General features: G+C 44.9%; 2 protein-coding genes across 4 annotated transcripts in view; one reads left to right on the top strand and one right to left on the bottom strand.

The window, feature by feature from the left end:
- The window catches only part of LOC137309330 (divergent protein kinase domain 1B-like), a 128,983-nt gene that overhangs the window by 41,633 nt on the left and 65,184 nt on the right, over window positions 1–22,166 (top strand). The window lies entirely within an intron of this gene.
- Window positions 1–22,166, bottom strand: part of LOC137309335 (1-acyl-sn-glycerol-3-phosphate acyltransferase alpha-like) — a 44,287-nt gene that overhangs the window by 9,228 nt on the left and 12,893 nt on the right. Inside the window, exons 3-6 of the mRNA XM_067977590.1 lie at window positions 15,148–15,281; window positions 8,063–8,238; window positions 2,731–2,826; window positions 922–994 (exon numbers count right to left, since the gene is read on the bottom strand). Of these exons, the coding sequence (XP_067833691.1) occupies window positions 922–994; window positions 2,731–2,826; window positions 8,063–8,238; window positions 15,148–15,281 (479 nt within the window). The remainder of the gene's footprint in view (window positions 1–921; window positions 995–2,730; window positions 2,827–8,062; window positions 8,239–15,147; window positions 15,282–22,166) is intronic.

Raw genomic sequence — 22,166 nt, 5'->3', positions numbered from 1 at the left:
CTTAGGTAAGGAGACCAAAACTGTACACATTACTCCAGATATGGTCTCACCAAGGCCCTATATAACTGCAGTAAGACATCCTTGTTCCTGTACTCAAATCCTCTGACAATGAAGGCCAACATACCATTTGCCTTCCTAACTGCTTGCTGCACCTGCATATTTGCTTTCAGTGACTGGTGTACAAGGACACCCAGGTTCCTTTGTGCATCACATTCTATCACTATTGAAATAATACTCTGCCTTTGTTTTTCCCTTCTGAAGTGGATAACTTCACATTTATCAACATTATATTGCATCTGCCATGTATTTGCCCACTCACTCAACTTGTCTAAATAGTCTTAAAGCCTCTTTGCATCCTCCTCACAACTCACAATCCCACCTAGTTTTGTGTCATCGGCAAACCTGGCAATATTACATTTGGTTCCTCATCAAATCATTGATAAATATTGTGAATATCTAGGGCCCCACTAGTCACCACCTGCCACCCCGAAAAAGACCCATTTATTCCTACTCTGTTTCCTGTGTTAACTAATTTTCAATCCATGCCAGTATATTACCACCAATCCCATGTGCTTTAATTTTGCACATTAACCGGTTATATCAGCTCTTAAAAGTCAAGGGTGACTTAAGAGCTTTCTTAAGTTTTTAAAGGTTACATGGCAGCAGTGGAACTATAACACTCAGCAAATCCATCAAGGAACTCACCAAACCTAAATTTAGAGGGCAGTCTTCAGGTAAAGGCAGAGGCCAAATGATAGCAGGCTCAGTACACTATGGAGAGGGAGCCGAAGAGCTTGCATACCTATATTTAATATTAGAAAGTACTAACTGTAGAGTCTGGGGGCAAGGTCAGGGTTGAAATGGGCCATTCTTCAGTTGTACACCACCAGTTCTATGGCCTGCTTAATTTCAGATACATACCAGATGTAAACCTTTTCTCTGCCCTGTTGTAGAAGTCATTGTAAGAGGAGAACACCACTGGGATAATTGGGACCTGAAACACAACAGATCTGGTTAAATGTAGAGTTCAGTAATCAATGTGGATTGGGCTATTGCTTCCCTTCTCTCCACCCTCCCCTCCCCTCCCCCCCCCCCACCGCCCCGCCAAAAGGATCGACTCCTGTTGAGGAATCGGGCACCCCAACTTCCACTGGAGTTTAACACCCTAAAAAGGGATAAAATGAATGAATGTCAAATCTGAAATAAAAAGGAGTACATGCTGGACGTGACAGCAAGTGTGTCAGTATCGGAAAGAGAAAAGGTAGGTTAACATTTCAGATGTGACCTTTCATCAGAAATGGAAAAAGGCACCAGCTGACATTCGAAAGACAAAAGTCAAGTAAAACAGCTTCTAAACGGAAAGACATTAATGAAAGGAACCACCAGCTCCCAGCACTGCTCCATTTCAATTTGACGTTCAGAAACATCTCACCTCCCACCTAAACACCCTTTGTTTGAAGAGTGACTGAGCCAACTCACCCCATTCGCTTAACCCCCTTGTACTTTGGAGCGGTTTTTCCTCACTGTTTTTCTAAACACATTAAGGTGTCAGCCTGGCTCAGCAGTAGCATGCTCACCCAAGTCAGAAGGCCATGTGTTCAAGTCCCACTCCAGAGACGGCGGCACTGTCAAGGCCCCGGCCGCCCTCAGTTGGACGTAAAGGATCCCACGGCACAGTTTTGAAAAGCAAAGGAGGTCGCCCCGATGTCCCGGCAAACACAATGAACCAGTTTGGACAACAAATGCAAAACTGAAGCTTGTGTGGTGCACACACTATCTGAACCCCAGGAGCCCCACAGTCCCAAACCCATTGGCAGCAGTGATGCCATGTATCCAGCATCAGTAGGTGATGCTGAACCCCCAACTATACAGAATGCCTGATGTTAGCTGGGTTCCTGCAGCTTGGGCAGAGTCTTGGTGAGGTCCAACATCACTGCATGAAGTGGCTTTTCACAGGCCATTAACATGTATCCTGGTGGTCAATGACGTTAGTTTACATTCTTACAATTAACTATTCACCCCGTTGAAACTGCCAGCACAGAAAAAATGACAGGAAGGGATTGAGAGAAATTGCTTTCCAGTCGAATAGGCTGATCATTGCTTCTGTATTTTCATGTCTATGTTTGCACCATAGACCACACACTTTCTGTATGTCCCTTTGATCAATCTCCTCTTCCTCCTCATTTATACAATCGGTACAAATTTAAACAAACCCCATTCAAACGGAAATCAGTTTTAAAGTAAACTGCTTCATGGCAGCTGTAAATCCAGTGGAAGGTGGGACCTTGTTTACAGCACCATCTCCTGCCACGTTCTGCATTGCTCACCTGTGTTGCACCATCTCCTGCCACGTTCTGCATTGCTCGCCTGTGTAGCACCATCTCCTGCCACGTTCTGCATTGCTCACCTGTGTAGCACCATCTCCTGCCACGTTCTGCATTGCTCACCTGTGTAGCACCATCTCCTGCCACGTCCTGCATTGCTCACCTGTGTAGCACCATCTCCTGCCACGTTCTGCATTGCTCGCCTGTGTTGCACCATCTCCTGCCACGTTCTGCATTGCTCACTCGTCCTTAACCAACTTCCCCATTCTGCACTGCTCACTTGCTTTGCACCAACTGTCATGTCCTGCACTGCTCACTCGTATTGCACCACTCCTGCAGACTTTACTGCAAATGTAGCTTCTACTCGAGTGAATAAAATATTCCAAAATTTTAACTGAGATTTTACCTGTGCCTGTACGGCTAAGTGGAAAGCTCCTCGCTTAAATGGCAGCATGTGACCATCGTGATTCCTGGTTCCTTCCGGAAACACCCACAACCTGATCTGGAGGGAGACGAAGGTGACTTCAATACAGAATACTGGCGAGCTAAAAAGTTCACAACGTAACTCAGTTAGGAGTTTCAGATTTATTACCAAATAGCACCGAAAAAAAATACTTGCTGTAATGGAGGATGATGTCAAGCTCTAAAACAAGAGCATTGGAGAAACAAGCAACCCTTTAGGAACTGTGCCCGAGGTACCTCAACTCCAATGTGTTAAAAACACAAAATTTGGGTCAGTGCTTGGAGCAGATTTTACACAGCTCTCCCCAGACAGGAAAATGTCCCAAAGCACTTTACACCGAGATGAAAAAAAAAACTGGCCTCAGAACAGAGGTGCAAAGGAAAATGGAGATGTTTAGGGGAGGAGCCAGATGGAAGGATTGAGGAGGTTTTGAAAGCAGTGACTGTTCTACAAGGCGGGGCAGAGTGACCACTGGGCACCAGAACCCAACCACCAGGGGGCAGAGTGACCAACCCCACACGGACATCACAGAAAGGGTGGAAAAACTTCTGGGAAGAGAGACAGTGCAGCCAAAAATCATGATCCATATTGGAAGCAATGACATGAGTATGTTTGAGGACTTAGAGGGAGTTTGAGTCATCAGGAATTGTTTGAAACAAGACCTCAAGGGTGGTAATCTCCAGATTGCTGCCGGTGCTGTGCATTGGACAGGTTAAAGACAGAAAGGTTATTGAAGTTTAGTGTGTGGATCCAGGTGCAAGAAGGAAGGGTTCACATTCTTGAGACATTGGAGCAACTTGTGGAACAACGGTTATATATTAACGACTTGGACTTGGGTGTGCAGGGCACAATTTCAAAATATGCAGATGACACAAAACTTGGAAGTGTAGTAAACAGTGAGGGGGATAGTGATAGACTTCAAGAGGACATAGGCAGGCTGGTGGCATGGGCAGACACATGGCAGATGAAGTGCAGGGATACATTTTGACAGGAAGAATGAGGCACAATATAAAGTAAATGGCACAATTCTAAAGGAGGTGCAGGAACAGAGAGACCTGGGGGTATATGAGCACAAATCTTTGAAGGTAGCAGGACAGGTTGAGAAAGCAGTTAAAAAAGCATACTGCATCCTAGGCTTTATAAATAGAGGCAGAGTACAAAAGCAAGGAAATTATGTTGAACCTTTATAAAACATTGGTGCGGCCACAGCTGGAGTACTGTGTCCAATTCTGGGTACTGCACTTTAGGAAGGATGTGAAGGCCTTGGAGAGGTTGCAGAAAAGATTTACTAGAATGGTTCCAGGAATGAGGGATTGGAGTTACATGGATAGACTGAAGCTGAGGTTTTATTTATTTTTTAATTCATTCATGGAATGTGGGCATCGCTGGAGAGGCCAGCATTTATTGCCCTTGAGAAGGTGGTGGTGAGCTGCCTTCTTGATCTGTTGCAGTCTGTGTGGTGAAGATACTCCCACAGTGCTGTTAGGTACGGAACATCAGGATTTTGACCCAGTGACGAAGGAACAGCGTTATTTTTCCAAGTGAGAATGGCATGTGACTTGGAGGGGGACATGCAGGTGGTGTTGTTCCCATGTGCCTGCTGCTCTTGTCCTTGTCCTTCCAATTGTAAACAATTTTACAACACCAAGTTATAGTCCAGCAATTTTATTTTAAATTCACAAGCTTTCGGAGATTTTCTCCTTCCTCAGGCAAATCATTTGCCTGAGGAAGGAGAAAATCTCCGAAAGCTTGTGAATTTAAAATAAAATTGCTGGACTATAACTTGGTGTTGTAAAATTGTTTACAATTGTCAACCCCAGTCCATCACCGGCATCTCCACATCTTGTCCTTCCAGGTGGTAGAGGTCGCGGGTTTGGGAGGTGCTGTCGAAGAAGCCTTGGGGAGTTGCTGCAGTGCATCCTGTGGATGGTACACACTGCAGCTACAGTGTGCCGGTGGTGAAGGGAGTGATCGTTTAGGGTGGTGGATGGGGTGTGAATCAAGCGGGCTGTTTTGTCCTGGATGGTGTTGAGTTTCTTCAGTGTTGTTGCAGCTGTACTCATCCAGGCAAGTGGAGAGTATTCATCACACTCCTGACTTGTGCCTTGTAGATGGTGGAAAGGCTTTGGGGAGTCAGGAGGTGAGTCACTCGCCGCAGAATACCCAGCCTCTGGCCTGCTCTTGTAGCCACAGTATTTATGTGGCTGGTCCAGTTCAGTTTCTGGTCAATGGTGACCCCCAGGATGTTGTTGGTGGGGGATTCGGCGATGGTAATGCCGTTGAATGTCAAAAGGAGGTGATTGGACACTTGTTGGAGATGGTCATTGCCTGGCACTTGTTTGGCATGAATGTTACTTGCCACTTATCAGCCCAAGCCTGGATATTGTCCAGGTCTTGCTGCACGCGGACTGCTTCATTATCTGAGGGGCTGCAAATGGAACTGAACACTCTGCAATCACCACAATGTTCTACTTAGAGCAGAGAAGGTTGAGAGGAGATTTGATAGAAGTGTTCAAAATCATAAAGGGTTTAGATAAAGTAAATAAAGAGAAACTGTTCCCATTTGCAGAAGGGTCGAGAACCCGAGGACACAGATTTAAGTAGATTGGCAAAAGAACCAAAGGCGACACGGAGAAACTTTTTTGTTAACGCAGCAAGTTGTTATGATCTGGAATGTGCTGCCTGAAAGGGCGGTGGAAGCAGATTCAATCGTGGCTTTCAAAAAAGGAATTGAACAAATACTTGAAGGGAAAAAATGTGCAGGGCTACAGGAAAAGAGCAGCGAATTGGGACTAACTGGATTGCTCTTAGAGAGCGCCGGCACGGGATCAATGGGCCACCTTCTGTGCTGTAACTATTCAATGATTCTAAGGAATGAGGCATACTGAGGCAGCACCAACATCCTTGTGGAGAGGTTAAATAGAGCATTTAAACCAATATGGCACAGAGTGGGAAAAGTCTAAATTTGAGACGAGAAGCAAAGAGCAAGATTAATAAAGCTGTTGGAATAGAAGCAGAAAGAATGAGAAAATCTTGAGAAAGTGAAAGAGGCTGTCTGAGGTAATGAGATAAAAACATTTGCAGAAGGGGCATCAAAAAGTTCAATTAAAAAAGAATGAAAGAAAACACTTCAAAAAATGATTGAGTGGATAGGACTGAACCCAATACCCCTGATTATAATATTTTCAGGAGATAGGGAGGGGAAAACTTACATTTAATGTAAGAAAGGGACAAAGAAGAGTTAAAGAATGCTGGACTAAAACAAGGAAAAAAGTTATGCAAGATATGGAATCCAGCCCAAATTAACTGGACAGAAAAGAGAACAGTTCAGTCCCACTTCAGGATTTGAGCACATAATCCAGGCTGACACTCCCAGTGGAGCACCGAGGGAGTGCTGCACCGTCGGAGGGCCAGCCTTTTGGATGAGACATTAATTCGAGGTCCTGTTCAGGTGGTACGTAAAAGATCCCATCGCACTATTCAAAGAGGAGCAGGAAAATTCACCCCAGTGCGAGATAAAATAGTGAACATTCAGAACTGGACAGGTTAATCAAGGACAGACAGCACAGATTTTCTAAAGGCAAGTCTCATTTGACAAATTTGAGTCCACATTCCCTTCCACCACAACCCCCCCCCACGTGGCATGAGGAAGTGTATCAGCATGAATAGAAAATTGATTGATGGACAGGTGTAGATGAGGGTTGCTTACATTGGAGAAGGGTTGGAAGTGGTGTACCCCAGGGTCAGGTCCACTTTTGTTCTCCGAATATAATCAATGATTTGTCCATAGTGCAATGAAGGTTTACCAGACTGATTCCTGGGATGGCAGGACTGACTTACGAGGAGAGATTGGGTCGACTGGGCCTATATTCACTAGAGTTTAGAAGAATGAGGGGTGATCTCATCGAAACATATAAAATTCTAACAGGACCAGACAGACCAAATGCAGGGAGGATGTTCCCGATGGCTGGGGAGTCCAGAACCAGGGATCACAGTCTCAGGATACGGGGTATGCCATTTAGAACAGAGATAAGGAGAAATTTCTTCACTCAGAGGGTGGTGAACCTGTGGAATTCTCTACCACAGAAGGCAGTGGAGGCCAAGTCATTAGATGTATTCAAGAAGATAGATATATTTCTTAATGCTAAAAGGGATCAAGGGATATGGGGGGAAAAGCAGGAACAGGGAACTGAATTAGCGATCAGCCATGATCATTTTGAATGGCCTTCTCTTGCTCCTATTTTCTATGTTTCTATAGGGAGCACAATCTCAAATAGAGCTGCAGTTATGAGAGTGTTGAGATACTTGGACTATTCCACTAGAGAAGGATAAAGAATATTTAATTGAGATTTTAAAAATAGTTTTGATAGCATGAATACGGAAAGGCTATTTCCATTGGTTGGGATGTTAGTGATGAGGGACCATCAATTTAAAATTATCACTAAGGACAAGCAGAGAGATTAGAAGAAATTTCTTTATGCAGGGGGTTATTGGGGCATAGAATACTTTACTACAAGGAGTGGTTGAGACAGAGACCATTGTATCATTTAAAGGAAATTAGACAACATTTGAAGCAGAGGAGGATATAGGGTTATGGGGAGAGTGGAATTAGTATTGGATTGGGCTAGCACAGAGCCAGCACCAAAATGATGGGCTGAATGGCAGTCTTCTGTGCTGTAAACTTCTGTAGTCATTCAGTCTGTAGCTCAGAGAATCTATAATCCTCTATTACCATCACATCAAACTTTTTTTTTTAAAAACAAACTTTACCGCACTAACTTTAAATTCCCCCACTATGAACTTTGCCGCCTCCTACTGGATTTGGGTTGAGTGATGCAGGCAAGAGGGTGAGTGTGGCGGTGGGGAATAGACACGCCATGACCAATCCAGTGGGGAATGCACTGATACTTTATAAGTGTCGAGACTGCACTGGATCATTAGTATAATATGGATGGCAGAACAGTGAAAGGAATTGCAGAGACAAGCAGCTTTTCTAGCCAATGGTTCCTTTCACTTTTAAACAGTTCAATTTTTCTTAGTTGTAATCCAGCCATTTAGAGTTTATTCTTCTGCTGCAATCATTGGATCTCAAGCAGGTCATCAGCAGAAAGACTTTTGCATCTGCAAATGTTCACTGAATATTGTTCATAGCATTACATTTCAAACACAGGCAGATTTAATGTGCTTGTGCTGGTTTTCATTGTACAGTTAGCATCAGGCAAATCCAAGTAAGGATGAGGCTGTTTAGTAACAAGAGCTCTCCTTATTTACTCACATTCTCTTTCAACATGGTCTGAGCAGCCTCAGTCATCACACTTTTAGCATCAGTCTTTTTCTGCCGGTTAATAAAGATGATGCCAGCAAGCCAGCACACCAGTCCAACAGTGCCAGCGTACATCAGCTCCTTCTTAGCAATCGCAACACAACGATCAGGAAGGATTTCCATCATACCTTGGAAAACAAGACAGTTATCACAATGACTTCCTTGCATCAGGAGACAAGATGTCAGGTGGCATTTTACTGTACAGTAAGAAATAAATCAGCCTTAAATCACAGAAATTGCAGCACAGGACGACATTCAGCCCAACACCCGTGGTACTAGTGCTGTCTATTCTAATCCCATTTCCATGCTTTATCGGCGTATACAATACTCTTAAATGATGTTAAGTCTCTTTTAGCCAAATCACCTCTCAACTTTCTCTGCTCTAAGGAGAGCAACCCCAGCCTCTCCACATAACTAAGGTTCCTCATCCCTGGAACCATTCCAGTAAATCTTTTCTGCACCCTCTCTAAGGCCTTCACATCCTTCCTAAAATGCAGTGCCCAGATTTGGACACAACACTCCAGTTGTGGCCAAATCAGTGTTTTATAAAAGTTCATCATAACCGCCTTGATTTTTGTACTCTATGCCTCTATTTATAAAGCCCAGGATCCCGTATGCTTTTTTTAAAAAAAAACTCTCAACCTATCCTGCCATCTTCAAAGATTGGTGCACATATACCCCCAGGTCTCTGTATTCCTGCACCCCCTTTAGAATTGTACCATTGTACCAATCCGGCCAATTACCACCCTGTCTATTCTCAATCATCAAAGTGATGGAAGGTGTCGTCGACAGTGCTATCAAGCAGCACTTACCCACCAATAACCTGCTCACCGATGCTCACTTTGGGTTCCGCCAGGACCACTCGGCTCCAGACCTCATTACAGCCTTGGTCCAAACATGGACAAAAGAACTGAATTCCAGGTGAGGTGAGAGTGACTGTCCTTGACATCAAGGCAGCATTTGACAGAGTGTGGCACCAAGGAGTCCTAGTAAAATTGAAGTCAATGGGAATCAGGGGGAAACTCTCCAATGGCTGGAGTCATACCTAGCACAAAGGAAGATGGTAGCGGTTGTTGGAGGCCAATCATCACAGCCCCAGGGCATTGATACAGGAGTTCCTCAGGGCAGTGTCCTAGGCCCAACCATCTTCAGCTGCTTCATCGACGACCTTCCCTCCATCATAAGGTCAGAAACGGTGGTGTTCGCTGATGATTGCACAGTGTTCAGTTCCATTTACAACCCCTCAGATAATGAAGTAGCCCATGCCCACATGCAGAAAGACCTGGACAACATCCAGGCTTGGGCTGATACGTGGCAAGTAACATTCACGCCAGATAAGTGCCAGGCAATGACCATCTCCAACAAGAGAGTCTAACGACATCCCCTTGAAATTCAACAGCATTACCATCGCCGAATCCCCCAACAACATCCTGGGGGTCACCATTGACCAGAAACTTAACTGGACCAGCCACATAAATACTGTGGCTACAAGAGCACGTCAGAGGCTGGGTTTTCTGAGGTGAGTGACTCACCTCCTGACGCCCCAAAGCCTTTCCACCATCTACAAGGCAGTCAGGAGTGTGATGGAATACTCTCCATTTGCCTGGATGAGTGCAGTGCCAACAACACAAGAAGCTTGACGCCATCCAGGACAAAGCAGCCCGCTTGATTGGCACCCCATCCACCACTCAACATTCACTCCCTTCACGGGAGCACAGTGGCTGCAGTGTGTACCATCTACAGGATGCACTGCAGCAACTCGCTAAGGCTTCTTCGACAGCACCTCCCAAACCCGCGACTTCTACCATCTAGAAGGACAAGGGCAGCAGGCACATGGGAACAACACCACCTGCACGTTCCCCTCCAAGTCACACACCATCCCGACTTGGAAATATATCGCCGTTCCTTCATCATCGCTGGGTTAAAATCCTGGAACTCCTTTCCTAACAGCACTGTGGGAGAACCTTCACCACACGGACTGCAGCGGTTCAAGGCGGCGGCTCACCACCACCTTCTCAAGGGCGCTTAGCGATGGGCTGTAAATTCTGGCCTTGCCGGCGACTCCCACGTCTCATGAACGAATAAAAAAAAATTAGTTTATATTGCCTCTCCTTGTTCTTCCTACCAAAATGTATCACTTCGCACTTCTCCGCGTTAAATTTCATCTGCCACGTGTCTGCCCATGCCACCATTCTGTCTATATCCTCTTGAAGTCTAGCACTATTCTCCTCACTGTTTACTACCCTTCCAAGTTTTGTGTCATCTGCAAATTTTGAAATTGTGCCCTGTACACCCAAGTCCAAGTCATTAATACACAAGAAAAGCAGTGGTTCTAATACTGACCCCTGGGGAACACCTCCCTCCAGTCTGAAAAACAACCGTTCACCACTATTCTGTGCTCTGTCTCTTAGCCAATTTTGTATCCATGCTACCACTGCCCCTTTAATCCATGGGCATCAACTTTGCTGACAAGCCTATTATGTGGCACTTTATCAAACACCTTTTGGAAGTCCATATACATCACATCAACCGCATTGCCCTCATCAGCCCTCTGTTACCTCATCAAAAACAATCAAGTTAGTTCAACACAATTTGCCATTAACAAAGCCGTGCTGGTTTTCCTTAATCAATCCACACTTGTCCAAGTGACTAATTTTGTCCTGGATTATCGTTTCTAAAAGCTTCCTCACCAGAGGTTAAACTGACTGGCCTGTAGTTGCTGGGTTTATCCTTACACCCTTTCTTTGAACAAGGATGTTATTTGCAATTCTCCAGTCTCTAGCATCGTGTTTCTGTATAAAACCTAGCCCCATGTGCTTCTATCGCATTGTCGATCTGCACTCCTACCTTTAAAAATTTGTGCCTATGTACTTCTAGATCTTAGCGTTGAGTAAACTTCCTTTCACTGTTCCGTTCCACCCACAATGTACCATTTTACTGCTCTTTGCCCACTCAACTAACTAACCAGACCATGTCCCACCTGCAATCCTTTGCATTCTTCCTCACTTCACCAGGTCTCCTAATTTGGCACCAGTAAACTGATGATATTCTTCTTGTGCCCATGCACAAATTATTGATATAAAATGGGAAACAAAAAGATGCCCCAGCAGAGATTATTGGAGCCAAACAGCACCCACATTCTGCTAATCTGCAAAGCATCCATTCACCCCACATTTTATCTATCCTCTGGCTATCCCTCTAAACATGTGGCTATATTCCTTTATTACATGCCATAAATTTTCACAAGTCTAAGTGGCACCTATCAAAGGCTCTCTGAAAAACTGGTGTACACAACATCCATCACATGCCCGTTATCCGCACACTAAATTTAATCTAGTTAGACTCTTCACGTAAAACACGCCCTCTCCAAACCAGGCTGAAGGCTCCCAATTAATCCACGCCTATTCAAATGTTCATTAATTTCATCCTGATTACTGACTACGTTTACAGGCTCCAATGATCTCTGCTGGGGCATCTTTTGCTTCCCATTTTATATCAATAAAGTGAGGTAGTATCAGCTGGTCTATAATTTCCCGGCTTATCTCTTTCCTAAACGGGGTGTTCCCTCCCAGAACCACGATAGGGTCCCCCTTGTCCTCATCTCCCACCCCACCAGCCGCCACCTCCAAACACATCTTCCCCTCTCCTCCCAGCATTCCGAAGGGACCATTCCCTCCATGACACTCTGATCCACTCTTTCATCACCTCCAACACCCACTCTCCTTCCTGTGCGAGTGCAGGAGATGCAACACCTGCACTTTCCCCTCCTCCTCCTCCCTTCCCACCATACAGGATCCCAAACGCTTCTTCCAGATGAAGCAGCGATTTACTTGTACTTTCAATTTAGAACACTATTCGCTGCTCACAATGCGGTCTCCTCTACATTGGGGAGACCAAACGCAGATTGGGTGATTGCTTTGCTGAACACCTCCACTCTGTCCGCAAGCGTGACCCTGCCCTTCCGGTTGCTTGTCACTTTAATTCTCCATCCCACTCTGACCTCTGTCCTCAGCCCCTACACCATTCCAATGAAGCTAAATGGAAGGCACTTCACAACCTTCTGGACCGAACATTAATTTCAATAACTTGAAATCATAACTACCGCTCTCATTTTTTCAGATAGCAGCTTCTGTTAATGGTTCTGCTGTTGCCATTTACAGCTCCTCTAGACTCATTTTTTGTTTCTTTACTTGTAGAGGTCGCAGGTTTGGGAGGTGCTGTCGAAGGAGCCTTGGCGAGTTGCTGAAGTGCATCTTGTAGTTGGTACACACTGCAGCCACAGTGCACCGGTGGTGGAGGGAGTGAATGTTTAGGGTGGTGGATGGGGTGCCAATCAAGCAGGCTGCTTTGTCCTCAATGGTGTTGAGCTTCTTGAGTGTTGTTGGAGCTGCACTCATCCAGGCAAGTGGAGAGTATTCCACTGCACTCCTGACTTGTGACGCAGCTAGTTCTGGAGCACAAGTCTTCAGCACTACAGCTGGAATGTTGTCGGGGCCCATAGCCTTTGCTGTATCCAGTGCACTCAACCGTTTGATATCACGTGGAGTGAATCAAATTGGCTGAAGACCGGCTTCTGTGATGGTGGGGACCTCGGGAGGAGGCAGAGATGGATCACCCACTCTGGCCAAAGATGGTTGCAAACGCTTCAGCCTTGTCTTTTACACTCACGTGCTGAGCTCTGCCATCATTGAGGATGGGGATGTTCACGGAGTTCCTCCTCCCGAAAATTGTCCACCACCGTTCACGACTGGATATAGCAGGACTGCAGAGCTTTGAAATGATTCATAGATTGTGGGGTCGCTTAGCTCTGTCTATAGCTTGTTGCTTACGCTGTTTAGCATGCATGTAGTCCTATGTTGCAGCTTCACCAGGTTGGCACCTCATTTTCAGGTACACCTGGTGCTGCTCCTGGCATGCTCTTCTACACTCATTGAACCAGGGTTGAGCCCTTAAGCTTGTTGGTACTGGTAGAGTGAGGGATATGCCGAACCATAAGGTCACCACTCTCCTTCCCTTGCACCATCTTCACTTTTGTCATTAAAATCACTCCTGCCCTCCAATCCAGAGACCTTCCTTTTTGTTCTTTCCTCCTCTCCCCCCTTTTCCCTGGCTCTGTATTTGCTTAAAAAACTTAAATCTTTCACTTCTTCCAGTTTTGAAGAAGTCATCGACCTGAAACATGAACTGTTTCTTTCTGCACAGATGTTGCCCGACTTGGGAGTATTTCCAGCATTTTCTTTGTGTTTTTTATTTTGGGTGTAATATTTGCCACCTCCAGTCCTTTGGCATAATTCCTACTCCCTAACCTCCTTCAGTATTCTGTGATGCATATCATCCCAGCCCAGCGACATCTGTTTTTAGTCCCATTTAAAAAATAGGTATCCTTTTGAATATTTATTTTCTTCCCCATCCTCCTCAGATACCCCTAAAGTCTCACTTCCACTAAAAACCAATGAAGATAAGCTTTTCTGCCACTCCCTCAAAGTACCAGATGTCCATTCTGTTCCTTGCAGATAACTGTCCATAAGAGATAGGAGCAGGAGTAGGCCATTTGGCCCCTCGAGCCTGCTCCGCCATTCAATGAGATCCTGGATGATCTGATTTTTACCTCAACTCCACTTTCCCACCTTTTCCCCATATCCTTTGACTCCCTTGCTGATCAAAAATTTGTCTAACTCAGTTTTGAATGTATTCAATGACTCAGCCTCCACAGCTTTTTGGGGTAAAGAATTCCAAAGATTCACGACCCTCTGGGAGAAGAAATTCCTCATTTCCATCTTAAACGGGCGACCCCTTATTCTGAGACAATGCCCTCTAGTTTTAGATTCCCCCATGAGGGTAACATCCTCTCAGCATCTACCCTATAGAGTCCCCTCAGAATCTTATATGTTTCAATAAGATCTCCTCTCATTCTTCTAAATTCCAATGAGTATAGACCCAACCTGTTCAATCTTTCCTCATAAGACAACCCTTCCATACCCGGAATCAACCAAGTGAACCTTCTCTGAACTGCCTCCAATGCAAGTATGTCCTTCCTTAAATAAGGGCACCAGAGCTGTACGCAGTACTCCAGGTGTGGTCCAGCACCCTGTACAGCTGTAGCATGACTTCCCCGCTTTTATACTCCATCCCCTAGAAATAAAGGCCAATATTCCGATGGCCTTCCAGATTACCTGCTGCACCTGTATGTGGACTTTTTGTGTTTCATGTACGAGGACACCCAGATCCCTCTGTACTGCAGCATTTTGTAGTATTATAGGTTACAGTCCAGGTTCACTTCAAATCTTTACTTACAAACATTACATGTAGCCTGAACTCTGAACTTACAGTTCTACTGGAAGATCAGTTTACAAGTCGACAGATACACAGGATTGAGTAGAGACTAATCAAGATTGCTGTCCGTGTGTTCAGCAGTGTCCCGGAGACCCATGGTTTCAGTCTCAACCAGGCTGAATTAACTTGATAGAACAAATCTAGTTTAAAAGAGAGATTTTGGAGCTCCTTCAATGGCTGACTGTATAAATGCACCATTCATTGGTGCACTGAGTAATACAGACAGGTGGGTCAAAGGATTAGCCTATCTAGTCTTTACCTAGTTGGCTGATCTCAGCTGAAGCGACATAGAATTTGCTTCACCGTCCCTGGGCTAGGGGGATAACCCTGGTCCCTGTGCCAGGGTTCTTGTTCCTGAGTGCTATCCAGTGAGGACAGGATCAGATTCAACTGTTGAGCCACCCAAAGCTGGACTGTCTGCCAGTTTACGTTTACAAATGAACACTGACCAGTTGGGCAATATGCCAAAGGGAGTGATGGAAGCAGGTTCCATGTTAATCAACTCATGATTGAGGGAACCTTCAAGGCAGTCAAAGGCTGAATTTTACACCAGCCATTACAGTCCATTGGAAACTGCCTTCAGCCACCCCAATCGTGCTGAAAACGTGTTCCTAACACTCCACTGCCAACACCAAACACACTAACATTAAGCAGTGATACTATGCAATGGAGATAGGTTCCTCACTGGCACTGCTCATCCTTACCCATCAGATCCAGGGAGCTCTGGTGATTGGAGATGATAACATATGGACCCTTGACATCCAGATTCTCCAATCCCTTCACTTGAAGTTTAATTCCATACAAATTCTTGATGTGTTGCAACACGCTACGGACTAACCTAGAACAAAAAGCAAGGAATATGTTTAACAGAAGTGCAACTTGCCAAATTGGTATTCAGACAATTAGCAGATTGGAGGGACACCCGAACAAATTCTATACAGTTAGACAATGCGTACCACTGAATAAACAACTGCATAATTATACAAGTAACCCTTGCTCATTAACAGGAACGTCTCCGGGTAAGGCAAAAACTGACTAATGCTTTGACAAACAAAAAGTGACATTTCTTATGAATTTTAATTATGTTCTTGGTGAGGTGTCTCACTTAAGTGTTTCCTGGTACAATAACTAATTTATAAAGTAGAGCAGCATCACTGAAAACTGCAAGTGGTAGTGTGGTCAGGTAACAGATTCAATACATTGTGTCTTAAAAAGCAAGTCCCCTAAAAAACATGGCAAACAGCTTGGAGGTACTTTCAATGACATTAAAGACAAACATAAAAAGGAGTGTAAGTGGGTTAGTGCACTGTCCTTTCATCATTGGGGCCTGCACTTGAACATATTACAGGGACAACGTTCACTCGATTTGCTTTTCTACAGCATTTGTCTAAATGCAGGGAAACTTCTTGAAACACGAGCAGGGGAAAACAAGAGAAATAGTTGCTGGGAGTGACAGAGGTGGGGAGAGAGCTAAAGCACAGTTAAAGAGAAGGGTTTGAAGAGATTTTAAAAGTAGAGCAGAGGAGCTGGGCAGAGTTAAAAAGTCCAGGAGCACAGTGACTGATCAAACAATCAATAGTGGAGCAGAAAACAAGGAGGGGACAGAATCACAGGGGCGACGGCGGCCGGGGACAGAATCACAGGGGCGACGGCGGCCGGGGAGCTTGGACAGGCTGAAGGAAAACGTCTGCAGCAACTGGCAGAGGGGTAGAGCCGGGTGTGATCAGCAAACATATGGAAGTCAACCCTCATTGGTTTACTTTGAAACTGAAGATTCTCCTACTGGTGAGGAGTCATTCCCCATCAATGCCTCCATCAGGCAGCCCCTCAGCTTCCACAGTCACAAATTATAACCAAGTTTACCCAGTCTCATCAACTCAATCCCTATATCCCATGCCAATACACCTTACCTAGGTTGGGGTGTCCAAAACTGAACAATAATCCAAATGAGGTCTGTATAATCGCAACAGCCCATCAATGCTTTTATATCGGCGCTCAAAGCCCGTCGTTGGGTTGCTGCGTACAGCGTCGGGCGGGTTCGGGCGTACTGTGCCAGTTCTGCTTCACCCTCCCCCTCCCCCTTTCTTCTATTGTATTCCCATCTGACATTGTTACATCCAAAATGAATTACCTCACTTCATTAAACTGCAACTGCCAACATTCTGCTCACTTGCAGAATCTGCGTCCCCTACAATTACCTGCTCTCTACTTCACAATTTCATGTACCACCTGGCTTGGTACCATCCGCAAACTTGGAGATAGTCAATTCCCAAACCCAGGAGAGAATAAAGTGTTTGTTTTAGATCCCCGCTCGCAACATTCAGTTTTGTCCCAATGCACAAAGCTGAGGCAGAGAAATCGATGAACAGTGGCTGCCTTCATACACTAAAGGATTATAATGCACACTCTTAAACCGAGCAAACCATACATCAATCAGGAGACTCATCTCACTACAATCTCTATAATCACTAAAACAGAGAGTTTCTGGTGCACAGAGTCTTTGCTTCAACAAAAGTTTCATGACATCTGATCTGCAATCAGCATCATTTTCACTATTAAAACACGTGCTTAACACAGAAAGTACCAGTTACAACACAAGCACCCCTACCCCAAGAGTGACTAAACCCATGGGCAGAAACACTTTTCGCCTCACCTGTTATAAGAACATAAGAAATAGGAGCAGGAGTAGGCCATGTGGCCTCTCGAGCCTGCTCCGCCATTCATTATCATGGCTGATCTTCTGTCTCAATTCCACTTTCCCACCCTTATCCCCATATCCCTTGATTCCCTTACAGTCCAAAAATCTATTGATCTCAGCCTTGAATATACTCAACAACTGAGCCCTCTGGGGTAAAGAATTCCAAAGATTCACAACCCTCTGAAGAAATTTTTCCTCATCTCAGTCCTAAATGACTTTCCCTCCATCATAAGGTCAGAAGTGGGGATGTTTGCTGATAATTGCAGCAAGACTCCCTTACTATTATACTCCAACCTCCATTTGTTTCCCTAATTGCTTGCTGTACCTGCATATTAACTTTGTGATGTGTACGAGGACACCCAAATCCCTCCGAACCCCAACATTTTAGTGTCTCACCTTTTAAAAAAAATTCTGCTTTTCTATTCATCCTACCAAAGTGGATAATTTCACATTTCCCCACATTATACTCCACCTGCCACCTTCTCGCCCACTCACTTAACCTGCCTTACCCCTTTTCATCGTCCTCACAGCTTGCTTTCCGACCTAGCTTTGTATCATCAGCAAACTTGGATACATTACACTCGGTCCCTTCATCTAAGTCATTAATATAGATTGTAAATAGCTGAGGCCCAAGCACTGATCCTTGCGGCACCCCACTAGTTACAACCTGCCAACCTGAAAATGACCCATTTATTTCTACTGTTTTCTGTCAATTAACCAATCCTCAATTGATGCTAATGTATTACCCCAATCCCATGAGCCCTAATCTTGTGTAACAACCTCTTATGTGGCACCTTATCAAATACCTTTTGAAAATCCAAATACATTACATCCACTGGTTCCCCTTTATTTATCCTGTTAGTTACACCCTCAAAAAATTCTAATAGATTTGTCAAACACAATTTCCATTTCATAAAACTGTGGTGACTCTGGCCAATCATATGATTTTCTAAGTGACCTGTTACTACATCCTTAATAATAGATTCTAGAATTTTTCCTACTACCGCAGTCCGGCTATCTGGCCTATAGTTCTGATTTCTTTCTTCCTCCTTTCTTGAATAGCAGGGTTACATTTGCTACCTTTTAATCCACAGGGACCATTCTAGAATGTAGGGAATTCTGGAAGATCAAAACCAATGCATCCACTCTTAAAACCCTAGGATGTCAGCCATCAGGTCCAGTGGATTTCTCTGCTTTAGTCCCATCAATTTCTCCAGTACTTTTTCTTTACTAATTTTAATTACATTAAGTTCCTCAATCTCATTAGCCCCTTGGTTCCCCACTATTTCCAGTATGTTCTTTGTGTCTTCTAATGTGAAGACAGATACAAAATATTTGTTTAACATCTCTGCTTTCCAAACAATTTCACCATCTAAAAACAAAAAAAATTCTGACTTTCAAACAAACTTCTTGGAAATATTTCCCAATCCTACCTCACAACAAACAACTTTTAAATTTAATAACCAGTCAAAAAAGGTAAAATTAATTTAATGCAAGATCTTATTTTTCCTCGGGGGGTGGGTGGGTGGGTGTGGAGGAGAGAAGAGGGGCAGATACATGTGGTCCAGGGAGGCTCTTGACTGTCGAAATATAAAGGCCCCTCAGTTGACAAAGCATTCAATTTAAAATGCGTAGGCCAGCATCCATCACTCCTTGCTGTGGGCTGTTAGACCATTCTTGGGATGGGAGAAGAGAGCTACAATTGGTTTGGGGGGTGGGTAGAAGAAGGAAAGTAGAAAGTTAAATCTCTACCTTTTTATTCCCTTTCCTTATCTCAATTTCTAAAGCCGCAGAATACAACTGAAGAAAAAAAATCAATGGTATGAATGCAAATATTCAACGCGGAGTTGGTGGGGGGGGGCCTGGAAGGAAAGGTCAATTTCAAAATCTGCAATCAGCCTACATCGATTTAGAGCGGGGGCCACCGTTATCATGTGACAGCAACAGCCCACATTAGAGCAACCTGATTATCAGATACTGACCGGCAGCGAGCCATCAAACAAAATACAGAAGGGATTGTGTAATGTACAAACCACAGGCTGCTCGACCCCACAGGTTTCATTTCACAATAGCTCAATTTATCAAACATTAACCAGCATTTTAACCCTTGCTCAAACCTCACACAAGTGGAGGCTTCCTCAAACTAAACAATCCGTCTGCAACGTTGAGGGTCAGTTTAAAGTTTACTTTAGCCATTTCCAGACGATCAGTCACAGGTTGATGTCTTCTCTCCCACTCTATGGAGGAGAATCTTAGAAAGTTACGGCACAGAAGGAGGCCATTTGGCCTATTGTGTCCGTGCCGGCCGAAAAAGAGCCACCCAGCTCAATCCCACTTTCCAGCCCTTGGCCCGTAGCCCTGTAGGTTACAGCACTTCAAGTGCACATCCAGGTACTTTTTAAAATGAGTTGAGGGTTTCTGCCTCTCCCACCCTTTCAGGCAGTGAGTTCCAGACCCCCACCACCCTCTGGGGGAAACAATTTCTCCTCAGCTCCTCTCTAATCCTTCTACCAATCACTTCAAATCTATGCACCCTGGTCACTGACCCCTTTGCTAAGACAAATAGGTCCTTCCTATCCATTCTATCTAGTCTAGTCATAATTTCATACACCTCAATTAAATCTCCCCTCAGCCTCCTTTGTTCCAAAGAAAACAAGCCCAGCCTATCCAATCTTATCTCATAGCTAAAATTCTCCAGCCCTGGCAACATAGTCATAAATCCCCTCTGTACCCTCTCTAGTGCAATCACATCTTTCCTGTAATGTTGTGACCAGAACTGGGTGCAGTACTCAAGCTGTGACCCAACCAATGTTTTATACAGTTTGAGCATAACCTCCCTGCTCTTATATTCTATGCCTCGGCTAATAAAGGAAAGTATCCTGTATGCCTTCATAACCATCTTAGCCAACTGTCCTGCTACCTTCAGGGATCTGTGGACATGCACTCCAAGGTCCCTCACTTCCTCTACACCTCTCAGTACCCTCCCATTTATTGTGTATTCCCTTGCCTTGTTTGCCCTCCCCAAATGCATTACCTCACACTTCTCTGGATTGAATTCCATTTGCCACTTTTCTGCCCACCTGACCAGTCCATTGATATCTTCCTGCAGTCCACAGCTTTCCTCCTCACTATCAACCACACGGCCAATTTTTGTATTATTTGCAAACTTCTTGATCAAGCCCTCCACATTCAAGTCCAAATCATTAATATATTCCACAAAAAGCAAGGGAGCTTGTACTGAGCCCTGCGGAAACCCACTGGAAACAGCTTTCCAGTCGCAAAAACACCCGTCAACCATTACCCTTTGCTTCCTGCCACTGAGCCATTTTTGGACCCAACTTGCCACTTTCCCTTCGATCTCATGGGCTTTCACTTTTTTGACCAGACTGCCACGTAGGACCTTGTCAAAAGCCTTGCTAAAATCCATGTAGACTACATCAAAAGCATTACCCTCATCGACCCTACTTGCTGCCTGCAATAATAACACCCTTCACCCACTCATGCTGAGGATTTCACTCTATAGTCAACTTTCCTCAAATCTGTGTCAGGGAATGCAAGCACTGTTCTCAATGACCTTTGATAGGTCAAACAGTGCCTTCATGCCTCATAAGTCTAACCAACATTTATTATTGACACTTACTATCTCTACTGCCTATACCATTATACTACTTCATTCATCAAAATTCAAAATTTTTAACCTCTGCTAGCACTGTTGGGGGGGGGGTTTAAACTAACTTGGCAGGGGGATGGGATACAGAGTGGAGCTACAATAGGGGGTGATGTGCAGCCAAATATTGAGAAAAAAAACAAGTCAGCTTGGAAGACAGGGCAAATATGTAAGGGCAAGGCTGGATGGCATCTATTTTAATGCAAGGAGTCTTGCAAATAAGGTGGATGAACTGAAGGTGTTGATAAACACATGGGAGTATGACATTGTTGCTGTCACAGAGACATGGTTGAGGGAGGGGCAAGACTGGCAGCTCAATATTCCGGGGTACAGAATCTTCAGGCGAGACAGAGGGGGAGGTATAAGAGGAGGGGGGGTCGCAATATTAATTAAAGAATCAATTACTGCCATAAGGAGGGATGATATATTAGCAGGTTCCTCAAATGAGGCCATATGGGTGGAGCTTAAAAACAAAAAGGGGGCAAGCACTTTGATGGGAGTGTACTATAGGCCCCCAAACAGTCAGGGGGAGATAGAGGAACAGATATGTAGGCAAATCTCAGAAAATTGTGCAAATAATAGGGTAATAATAGTGGGGGATTTCAACTTCCCCAATATTAACTGGGATACTCAGAGTGTAAAAGGCTTAGAGGGCACAAAATTCTTAACGTGCATCCAGGAGAGCTTTTTGAGCCAGCATGTAGAAACTCCTACAAGAGAGGGGGCGGTACTGGACCTAATTCTAGGGAATGAGTCCGGCCAAATGGAAGAAGTGCGAGTAGGTGAGCACTTTGGTGACAGTGACCATAATTCAGTGAGATTTAAGGTGGTCATGGAAAAGGACAGGGAGGGGCCGGAAATAAAGGTTCTAAATTTGCCAACTTGCCCTAGTGGAATTTGAACTCACGACCTCTGGCCACTAGTCCAGTGACAGAAACAATTAGTTACCACACCCGAAGTAATCACCAGATAACTGCTGCTCCCACATCGCCTCCACTGATAAAGCCATCTCCACAAGCTTGATTCACTTTTAATGCCAAATGTTGATTTTCTTTTAAAACTCCCCATAAAACCCACGACGTGGACGACCACACCCATATCAAGGGAGTGTAACACCAGATACTCCTGGACAGATCCCAAAACTCTAGCCACTCCCACTCCTCCTCCCCCCAACCATACTCTGGCCGCACGCCGCCCTCCCACCAAACTCTGGCCCCCCTCCCCCACCTCTGGCTCCCCCTTTCCCCCCCCCCCCCTCCCTCCCATTCCCCCCCCTCCCGCCCCCCCCTCAAACCTCTCTTTCTCACCCCCCTCTCCCTCTGGCCCCCCTCTCCCTTTCCCCCCCACTCCCTTTCCCC

Source organism: Heptranchias perlo, unplaced genomic scaffold (assembly GCF_035084215.1).
Source record: "Heptranchias perlo isolate sHepPer1 unplaced genomic scaffold, sHepPer1.hap1 HAP1_SCAFFOLD_162, whole genome shotgun sequence".
In the NCBI taxonomy this organism is placed as follows: domain Eukaryota; kingdom Metazoa; phylum Chordata; class Chondrichthyes; order Hexanchiformes; family Hexanchidae; genus Heptranchias; species Heptranchias perlo.
Note: the sequence above shows the minus strand (reverse complement) of the source record. Positions and strands in the feature narration are given on the sequence as shown.